A 10,710-nucleotide genomic window follows, 5' to 3' on the forward strand; every position below is an offset into this window, starting at 1 on the left:
AAAGCAAGGAGTAACATCATATGCAGAACATGTCAACATTAATATAGAAGAAGTGAGGAAATACACTTCTAAATTTTATAGATGGTATCTAATGTGAAAAATAGTGTTTGAATAAGTCCTATTGTTTGTTTATATCATGTTAAGGAAGTAGACACTAAACCTATCTCATGAAATTATAAAAGCAGTGCGCAAGCTAAATAAGACTATCTAACATTCTGCACATCCGGAAGCGGTTGATTACAGAAAGAATCTTAACTAAGAATCAAATGATCGATAATAACACACTGAACAAATAGGATACAGCGTCAACAATTTTGGTTCTTTTCACTTTATAGCACCACCGACCAAACCACATAAAACTAGATACTCATAAGGCAAGGAAAATAAGGCTTCATAAACCTGGGAGATAAGTCAAGCTGCAGTTACCTTGCTAATCTTACTTCTAACTTCGCCTGATCGTTCTCCTTCAGGAATACATCGACTGTTTGTGAGATGTGAATAGATGCATGCTTCACTGCTGCAGTGTGTTTTGGATCGGAATTTCAACTTCGGTTACTGAAGAGCTAGCAGCTATCACCGCTGGAGTGAGATCCCAACTCCCACTTCTCCTACCACGGCTTGAGCTCTTCACTTCGCTCTTCATGAACTCAGACTCTGAGAGGACACCATGCAACTCATTGCTGTCCCTACTACCCATCTCCACATCGACCTCTTCGTAATTACGTCGCCCAGAGATTTTCAAGAGGTCCCCGCCAATGTCATGATCATCTTCGACTTTTACGCGTGGACTACTAGCAGGTTCTTCTTCCACATTCCTTGGGCGATTAACCGGGTGAGGTCTTGCTGATTCTTCTTGTACATAGGCTCTAAAACTGTTTTGAGAAGGTTTAATCTTTGTGCAGAGTACTTCTGCAAAGTTGTTCAAACACCCTCGGTCATAGGCACTGACCCTGTTGTCAGCTCTGTAGCGAAAGTTTTCATAGGTTGTCTGCATAACATAATTCTTTATGACCATGAAGAATTGGCAAAATGCAGTTGGTAATAAGAACACTTACATTCAAAACAATGTGGGAAGAAAAAATTTTCCATTAGCAATGTTCGTTAGATCAACTAAAAGCAAAGTGATTGTACCGTTTCCTGTTACATTTACCTAAGCAAAGTGAGCGGTATTTAACCAAGCATACATCCTATTTATACAGAGGATGAATTGACTATTAAAACAACTTTTTTTAAAAAATAAATTAGTAGGATAGTTGCAGACCTCAAATGTACTGGAAAAGTTTCATCACCGAGGGAACAAAATATTACTAATTGTTCTGTATTTTTAGCAAACAAAATAACATCAATAATCTTTGAAAAGAAATTGGAATACAGTGGGAAAACTGTAAACGTTTATTGTCACAAACAATTAACTGAAAAATGGCAGCCACTTTATATAGGGCACTGATCTAAGATGATGGGAATAGAAAAATAACCTGATTGGTGCCAATAAGGTATAAATGAAATCCAGTGAGACCACCGACAAACCAGAGAGAAACAAAACAATATATCATCAGCACCACTGATGCAGGAGACTGTTTCATTGCCTTCCATACTGTAGGATAATCCTCATCCATCAGAAACTTGATGTACAATGCACTCATCGCAAATACATATATGCAAAGAAGAGTTGACGAAGAGACAAAGAGGAAAAAGTAGCGGTAATTGCGCTGCAAAAGGACAAAGCATAACATAAGCATGTCTACAGATACAAATTTTATATATTTAACTGATATGAAAAATATAAAAATAAATGGCAAACGAACATGTAAGTTTAAAGACTTGGCTTAGGTAATAGGAAAACCATAAACATCATGATAAAGAAAACAGCTGAAATAGAATTTTGCAACAGAGAAGCATATGAACCCGAAAAAGAATATTGACCATATTGGGAAAAAGGTCAACGGTAAAAGTCAAATTGCAAGCTCCATATGAGCAACACTAGTTGGAATGATGCATAGGCATTTCGGCCAGAGAAGGTAAAAGACCGTGACATTAGTAGCCATTTTTACATGTGGCATCAACTATGAACAACTCTGACCAGCAAGCATGCACTGGAATCTATAGATCCACTATCACCTTTAGAAGGTTTTGCACAGAGACAGGGTCCTAAGAAAACCAGGAGGACAAGAACACTGGAGGTTTAGGAATTAGGAATTGCCTCAATAAATAGGGCCTTCAAGGGAATATGTTTAATCAATAGTCATGTATACAATGGCTCGCTAATTTGAGCTGTTATATTGATTTTTTTAGGGCTGACTGGAGTTAAGAACATTATCATTGAAATTCAACGAGATGCCCACTTACTCAAAAGCTTAAGTGGCTAGCCAATGGTACAATTTTATGCTTCTATCGCATTCACAACTTATGGAAAAACTAGTTTAATTTGAGTTACAAGATTTGAACACACAACACTTTGATAACCATGATAAGCTAGAACAGGTGATCATTTATCCTAGATGTTAAAGCTGGTACAATCTAAACTTGAAGTTTGGTACACAATCACTTTGATACCATTCTAGATATGTTTAAATCTCACTCTCTCAAATCTAATGAAGTTTTATCTATGATGTAAAAAAATTAAGGTTTTATTTTTCAGATCATATTCACACAAAAAAACTAGCAAAAATTTGGCTTCAAGTAACTAAACATAGGTTGTATATAGATAGCTTGGATAACAGATTATCCTTATCTAAAAAGGTGAAGATCCTAAGTAAATTCATCTTGCTTACAGGACACCCATCTAGTTGATGAATTTAATCCAACAGTCTGGCTTTCTGAGAAATTGGACTGAAATTACATCTAACTTAGCTGGAAGCCAACGGAATGATTAAATGTAGAATGGCTATTCTTATAAAGATCTGAAATCTTCAAACAGGGTTATTCCGGTAAATCGTGATGTCAAAAGAGTCTTGATGGGATTTGTCTGCCCAAAGTCTGTACCAAACTAACATTTAGTATCTTGATAAGGTGGACTATTATGTTAGAAACAAAAACTTATGCACTAGCTCAAGAGTCAAGATCATTAATGTGCAAGCATTTACATGATAGATCATAATATTCAGAAGAAAAAAAAAAGGTAATTTGCTGGAAAAAGTAGTGTTTGAATTTCCACTAATTCTGAATTATTTGAAAATGACAATGTCTATTACTCTCTTTTCTATTACTAAACTGTGCTAATAAAATTTAAGAGCAATAAAGAACTAACAACAATGCATTATGGATAGACCCATTTTAGAACAACTTTGAGCAAGTATAAAGAAAAAGACAGCCCGGTGCATGAAGCTCTCGTCAATACGGCGTCCCGAAGAAGGATCTATTGTACGCTGCCTTACCCGCTCTGTAAGATGTTTCCAAGACTCGAACCCGTGATCTCCAGGTCACACGGTAACAACTTTGTGTCAAGGCTCCCCTTCTTAACTTTGAGCAAGTATAACTATCAAAATTATGATTTTTCACTCACTAGGATTAGCTTTGCATCATACATTTGAGAGAAGAAAGACTCATACAACAATGACTACAAATGAGCAGGGTAGCTGCGAATCATGAAGGCAAAAAATGCATCATTTATCCCTTCTTAAACATAACAATATCAGTGAGATAGTCCCAGTACCAACATTCTTTGAAACTATTTGAAGGGATGAGAAAAGGCACTAAAATGTCATCAAATACACAACTCAGACCAGAAATACAAGAATTTATAGGATGAAATTTTATCAATGAATAGGATTAAAGCAATTCAAGAAACAAACCTGCCCAATGCATTGGCCAACCCAGGGGCAATGATGGTCAAAACGTTCCACACAATTATTGCATATTGAGCAATGAGAACAACGAGGAGGCCGATAGATCATGCAAGTATCACAATATTTAACTTTAACAGTCATTCCATTAACAGTTACTTCTTTTATGCGTGGAAATGTTAGACTAGGTGTGTGTCTCCCACCAAAGTCATTACGAGCTGAAGTATCATAATTGAAATCTTCTTCTGGTGGATGCAAAGCTCGTGGTACAATACCTGGGTCTCGAACTGAAGTCATCAGTAACATGAGCAGTACCTGAAATGCAATCACATGGTCAAAAAGAGTTGTATTTTTTCTGTGCATATCAAAAGAAACAACCAAAGCCAAGAAAACAGTATATATATATATATATATATATATATATATGAGAGAGAGAGAGAGAGAGAGAGAGAGAGAGAGAATCACATGGTGAAAACAACCATGTATCCAATGTATTAGGAATTGTGTTATCCATGGTCATTTGGAGAGCAATAAAAGGGAGTCAAAAGGAGCTAGGGATATAAGATTTCTCTGCTACGACGTGTTTATTCTCTTGTCATTTCATTGTAAAATTGTATTTACTTTATTGTATTAATCTTACTTTTGCTTTGAGCTTTAAGTCTTTTCCTTCAAGCTCCATATTTTTGCAATTATTTTAATGCACTTACTTTATATCATTTGTAAAAGGTTATCTGCCTCCGGAAGATTCCGTGAAAGAGAAAATTTTAGTGGTTTTTTGAGGGTTTGATTCACATTATGAGTTCATATAGCATGGACTAGAAATTGGAGGTTTTAACCACATAAAAAAGCAGAGTTTTTCTATCATTTATTTCTGCTGTTATTAATTTGATCGGTTATTTCTTTAGTTTTAATTTTTCTTATTGCGCTATTCAAAATGCCCTCTAGTATCATATTCAATCCTAAATTTGGTAATATTGCTAAGTTCTCCGAGACATTAAACTAAAAGATCAAACAATTATAGCCAACTACTTTTATCTTCCACCTCCAGTGTACAAAATTTTTTCTTTTGATCAGAGGAAGATGAGGATGGAATATTACATCTAGATCAATTTTGAATGTTGGATGATCATTTAGAAGGGATTTGAAGCACCAAGAAATAAAGATGGAAAAGTGCAAAAAAAAAAAAGGTGGATTCAGCAACAAATCCAAAAAAACTAAGTCAAATGAAAAGATAACGAAACTATTAATTGAAAAGCCGAGGCATGCCAATAAGGAAAATTGGTTAGTTGCTCCTTAATATTTGGAAACATCTAAAAGATCCTTGTTTTTCATTACATTATAAGTAAACAAATGCATTATATTTCGCTTTGTCACAAATATAAACATCTGGAATGAAAGAAAAATGCGATATTAGAATTGTTTGATAATGTGTCAAAAGTTATTTTTGTATGAAAAAATATTTTTCTAGATTTTTATGAGTACAAATTAGTAGTTTTCTAGATAGTTGAAGGAATATGTTGTAGGGTGGTTAAAAAATGAAAGAGCTTGATAGATAACACTACTCATAAGGGGAAAAAAAAGTATTAGGTGTCTTGTGTACTGAAATTGCAAGTTAAGGACAAGTTTTATACTAAGGTTAGCAGAGCATACATAAGGGAAAGAGAATAACCACAGCCAAGTTAAATTTGCTAGTTTTCATAACCAAAACACAAGAACAGTTCAAATTGAGTTCGGACATCAAGATTCAGGGATGAATCAAGGGAATGGACTGGTTAAAAATAGGGCATCATACAAATCAAAAAAGATAATAGAACAAGAAAGTAAGATGATTGTTTTCTTATTCCACTCAATATGTTGTCCAATTCGGATTTTTGGAAGTTGAATGTTGAATCTGGGACACCAGACACAAGATCAACTATGGCAATTGTGGATTAATCCATACAGGGTGTCACTTTGCTTACCAAAATACAGAAAAAATTGTAAACCTTTGCATCACTGAGTCTGACAGAAGGACCAAACGTGGATGTCTAAATGTAAAATCCTAAAACATTCTTGAATGACAATATCAAACAAAAAGGAATGTTTTAGCAATCAGATGTCTTACAAACAATGCTAGTATATAAATTGTTGTTGTATGATAATAACAACTCCATGTGTATTTTCGAACACGAGGAAAAAATCAACATATACAAGACTTATTTTGAAGAAATGATGCTGAAAATCATACTCAACAAACAAACAATGACAGTTTAGTCTTTGAAAGACAGGATATTATTCATGGTTCAAATATTTAATTCCCAGTTTCTAGAGATAGTTGAAATACTGATCATCAACCACAGACATACCGCTCAAAAGTAATGCTTCACAAGCTAACAAATCTAAATAGGAAGCACACTCACATGGATTGTGAACACTATTACAACCACCAGAACAGCATATCCTGCATTGTAGGCAGGAAACTTGTGGAGAAGATGTCTCGCAACAAATATGCAAAAGATCACTACAGGAACAACAATGAGCGAAACAGTGACAAACAGTGACCTGGCATCCGGTCCAAATATTAACCTCCCATGCAACAAGAACCTCTGCAGCAAGAAATTAATGGAAGAGTAACTATTATCTAAACAGTTAAGCAGCAATTAGCAGAACTCTTTTATTGCCAGGCTGCAATCTAAAGACATTTTAAATAGAATTCAATTCCTAGAAAATATTTTTCCTTTAAATCCTTTGCAAATTTGACAAATCCAAATTATAATCCAACAAAATAAACTTGGACAAATTGATCACTTGTAACTAGCAACTCCAATGCTAGCTTGTGATGCAAAACAAATCATGCACAGAAATTTAAATATCCACAAAAACAAAGATATATAAATGAAAAGAAAAAAAATAAGCAATCAAATGAGGCAATCAAGTTTAATATGCAAAATCTAAGGCCTGTTTGGTCGAATTTTTTTAAAAAAAAAAATCATGTTTTGAGAAAAATAAAATTTTGAAAAATATAATAGATTTCATTTTTTTCAATTCTTAAAAATTTAAAGTCCCTTCAGTAGATTAATAAAAGGCATTTGAATGTCGTGTGTAGTGTTTTTGAAAATAGGCATTAGCTTTCAACAACAATTGAAAGTGGCCCTTAAGAACGGGCAGAATTGGAGAAAAATTTCTAAAAAAACTCTTTTCCAGTTTGGCTATTAGATTTTAATTATTTTTTTTAATCCAAGTATCTAGCTCTTCAAACCGACTAATCCTAGAAGTGACCGGCCTACCACCAGGTAAATCGGGAAGCGCTAATTAGATTTTAATTTTGATGGTTATGTGACCGACACATTTTTAATATTTTTCTTTTAGTTTTACCAAAAATAAAATTGAAAATTTTTAGTCCCCGAGACCTTGGCCTTCTAGGATGCTACTCAAAGCTCACATTTATGAACCCTCCTGACTAGCAGGCATCCCATCAAAACCAAATTGAATAGCATGCATATCAGGTTGAAAGAAGGTGATGGATGAGGATAATGTCATGCATCTATAGTGCAATGGGACTAGCCCAGGGAAGGATACTAGCACGTGGATTAGAACCCAAAATTGAGGAGATAACTCTTCTATAATGGATTTTCTATAATTCCTCAGCCCTTGACTCATACTTTTAACCAACTGTGACAAACAAGAAATGTCAAGCTCCGCCTTGGGTACTTGGATTAACAAAACATTATTTTGGCATCCACAGATAACCATATTGTCACCACCATTACCACCTTGGATGCATGTGTCCTATCAAGATCTACCTAAATCATATTGGGCCTCATTACAAACACCAGCAAAAGAGGGTTATCTTTGTCATCCTAATTTTTTTATATGTCTGTCAATACAACTGTTAACCGAGTTACTAAAGAATCACTATTCCCCCGTGACAAGCTAGAATATCAAAGTGCATGCATTTCTTGTTATGGGTTTGATTGGCATATCTACCATCATACTTTACAACATATATGGATTTCAGGACCAGATGAGGATAAAAATTGAGACAAAAGTGTTGTAGGAGAATTTTAGAGCGTGCAAGTTACAGGTTTTGGAGTGTTTAAGAGACTTGGTATGGCAACTTAGTTACTATAGCTATGAAAATCTGTGGACCACAATGGCAATCGATTTGGTCAAATAATTAGATCATTTTACACATAAAAATTAGACAAAAACAGCACAGTCAACAATATACAAGCTGTTGATATGCATGTTAGCATGAATAAGCAACGTTCTTTCAGTTTTTAGTTGTTCATTGCTCTTGCTTTCTTACTTTTGCTTACCTTCCAAAGCTTACTTGACTACTATGCCAATGACACTCCATTGCACGTGATTAGAGGTTGATTTCCATAGCTTGTGAATTTAGATGCTTATATGGTTAAGTAAATTACTTATTACCTCAATCGAGATGGATGTTAACCTCATTGACAAAGCCTAACTGAAAAGTAGTTTGCACAAATGCCTTTTCACTCTAGGTTAATTCTTCATTGTTGGTGTGTGATCAAATTTTTATTTTTGGTTTATAAAACATTTTAAGTTACTTGTACTTTTATCGTTTAAAAGTGATACTTATACTAATTTATGTCATCTTTTAATATCTCTAATGAACATGCAATGTGACTGGTTGATTTATCAGCTTGACCAATGACCTAGGTGAATCAAGCTTGCGAAGGTTCTTACCTAGCTCACATCTTGTAAACATGGTAAGAGTTAGTGAGTTGAGAGATAAGAATTTGAGAAGTGAGAGGGCTTCCATAAACTTGTTAGGGACAACTTCAGAGTTTCAAGCTAGAATATTAGTTTGCTGGACTAAGTACCTACAGATATGGCTTATCACACAGCACAAATGGTCACAACAGAAATCACTCAACACTCTTATTCTTGTCTCTTTCACATGAAGGATAAGAAACATTCATTTTGACATCAAATAATAAGAAATACAACAACCAGTAAAATCAAACACCTTATGCCGAGAACCAAAGTTCGAGTACAAAGAAGAATCCATCAAAGTACATACAATTCAATTGTAAATCCAGCAATGTCAAACAAACTGTCTATTCATAGAACAGATAGAAGCAAAACATATGAAAACTTATTAGCAAGAAACACCCAACTCACAATAAGGCGAAATCAGTGTGGAAACAAGAGGAGAAGAAGCATGTTTAAAAGATAAGTCTAGTGGCAATAGATACTCTTACGGGTGGTCCCATAAAATTTCCCAGAATAAGAAAACAAGCAGCATCATAATTGTATCAGAAGCAACAATAAAAAAAGAACAGCACTTAGGAAACTAGGTATGGACTTGCAAGCAAATCTTGAATAACAAGAAATATAATACTTCGACAAGTAAAATGGGCAATGTCAATCCCAAGCCCATAGGGTTAGTTAGGCTTCACATGTGAGCCTGTATCGCAACCACATATATTATAAAGCTAGGTTGCCATTGTAAGTGATGCAGGGATATGAATATTACTAGTGATATAGCATTCCAAGAGGTTGAAGGGATAAGGTCCATGTAACCAACCCTTAGAATTCGATGATGATGATGACATGCCTGCTTGGAGAGATAACAGTACATTGTCCAAATAAAATTGATTTTTTGAACAACTAACTTTAGACTCCATTTTAACATGAACGATAAGACAGATCTGTAGTTACAAATCAGGTAGCTGATAAGACGGATAGTAAGCAAAACACTTGATGATTGAGCCTTGCAATTAAGTAGCCAAAGAGGCAAAAAAAACAGTACTGAAAGATTATGAACTGGAGCGGAAGGAACAAATAAATACTAAAGCGGGATGGCTAACCTTGTTTAGGCTTTAAATCACGTAACGTACGCCCTAATACTGAAATCATTTAGTTCAAAGCTATTGCACGAGAAAAGGATGAATCTTTGGTACGAACTAGGTCATTAAACGATATAAGGCACGAGCACCCTATATGCGGCCACAAACAACCACGAGACTCCCTTTATAGCAACAAATTCAAGGGGGAGAATTCCAAAAATAATCCAAAGAAAAACCTTACCCACCTAATCCAGCATTTACAGCGAAGAGTTAAGTGAAGGGAAAGAAAAACTCAAAATCTTACGTTATTTCCTTTCCAAGCCTGATAGACCCGCTTGGCCATGGAGTGAGAAAGGCCAGTGCGCTGCCAAGCCTGTGACCCAGTTAACACGCGTCAGGCCAACCGGAGGCTTCGGAATCGCTCATCCTATTGTTTTCCCCCCTTCAAATCTACAGCAATGGAAGCGAGGAGAAGACGAGGAAGGTGAAAGTAGGGCACCCCGACGGCATCCTCCTCCTGGACGACGAATCTGATCCCGAAGAGAGCGAAATTAGGGCAATCCTTTTTGCCTACATCCGCCTTCCCGTTCTTCTTTTCGCTCTTTTGTTGCTGTGGCTCTTTGGATTTCGATAATTTTCGGATCAAAAGGCTGCTGCTGCTCGTTGACAGCTTAGAGACAGAGAGAGAGTGTGATGTTACTCTCACACAACTACAAATCTTTTCGCCGAATATATTTCTATAAAAATGCATCTTCTCAATAATAATAATAATAATAATAATAATAATTAATTTCTTTTTAGGACAAAAATGGAAAGAAAGACTTAGTTTTTATTGGAATAATTATTTTTTTATTGCATGTCACCGGTCTTCTCTATAAAATTATACAGTATGCGATTAATTTTGATTAGTTGATTTGACCGATTTCAAATTTAAACTCGAAATTGGTCGAACAGATTTGGCATGGTAAGTTACATGTTCAATTTTAATTACTATTCGCTTAATATTTAGATTATAATAAGAGTAATTTTGTATGTAGTCTCTATTGGTAAATAAATCTTTGTATGTAGTCTCCATCTATAAAAATCTTTATTTTCGCTCCTCAGTCAAACATATTTACCTAATTATC

General features: G+C 35.1%; 1 protein-coding gene across 2 annotated transcripts; it reads right to left on the reverse strand.

The window, feature by feature from the left end:
- Positions 1 to 251: 251 nt before the first annotated feature.
- LOC122009180 (protein S-acyltransferase 8-like) lies at positions 252 to 10,304 on the reverse strand. Of its 2 annotated transcripts, XM_042565231.1 has the most exons (5): positions 9,888 to 10,304; positions 6,182 to 6,367; positions 3,792 to 4,097; positions 1,476 to 1,709; positions 252 to 988 (listed from the first exon to the last, which is right to left on the reverse strand). In XM_042565231.1, exons 1-5 carry the CDS (start codon positions 9,924 to 9,926, stop codon positions 512 to 514), a joined length of 1,242 nt encoding a protein of 413 aa, XP_042421165.1. In that variant the 5' UTR covers positions 9,927 to 10,304; the 3' UTR covers positions 252 to 511. The 2 variants fall into 2 exon arrangements, with proteins under 2 accessions (XP_042421165.1, XP_042421166.1); XM_042565232.1 differs by lacking the exon at positions 6,182 to 6,367.
- Positions 10,305 to 10,710: the final 406 nt, after the last annotated feature.

Source organism: Zingiber officinale, chromosome 8A (genome assembly GCF_018446385.1).
Source record: "Zingiber officinale cultivar Zhangliang chromosome 8A, Zo_v1.1, whole genome shotgun sequence".
Classification (NCBI taxonomy): domain Eukaryota; kingdom Viridiplantae; phylum Streptophyta; class Magnoliopsida; order Zingiberales; family Zingiberaceae; genus Zingiber; species Zingiber officinale.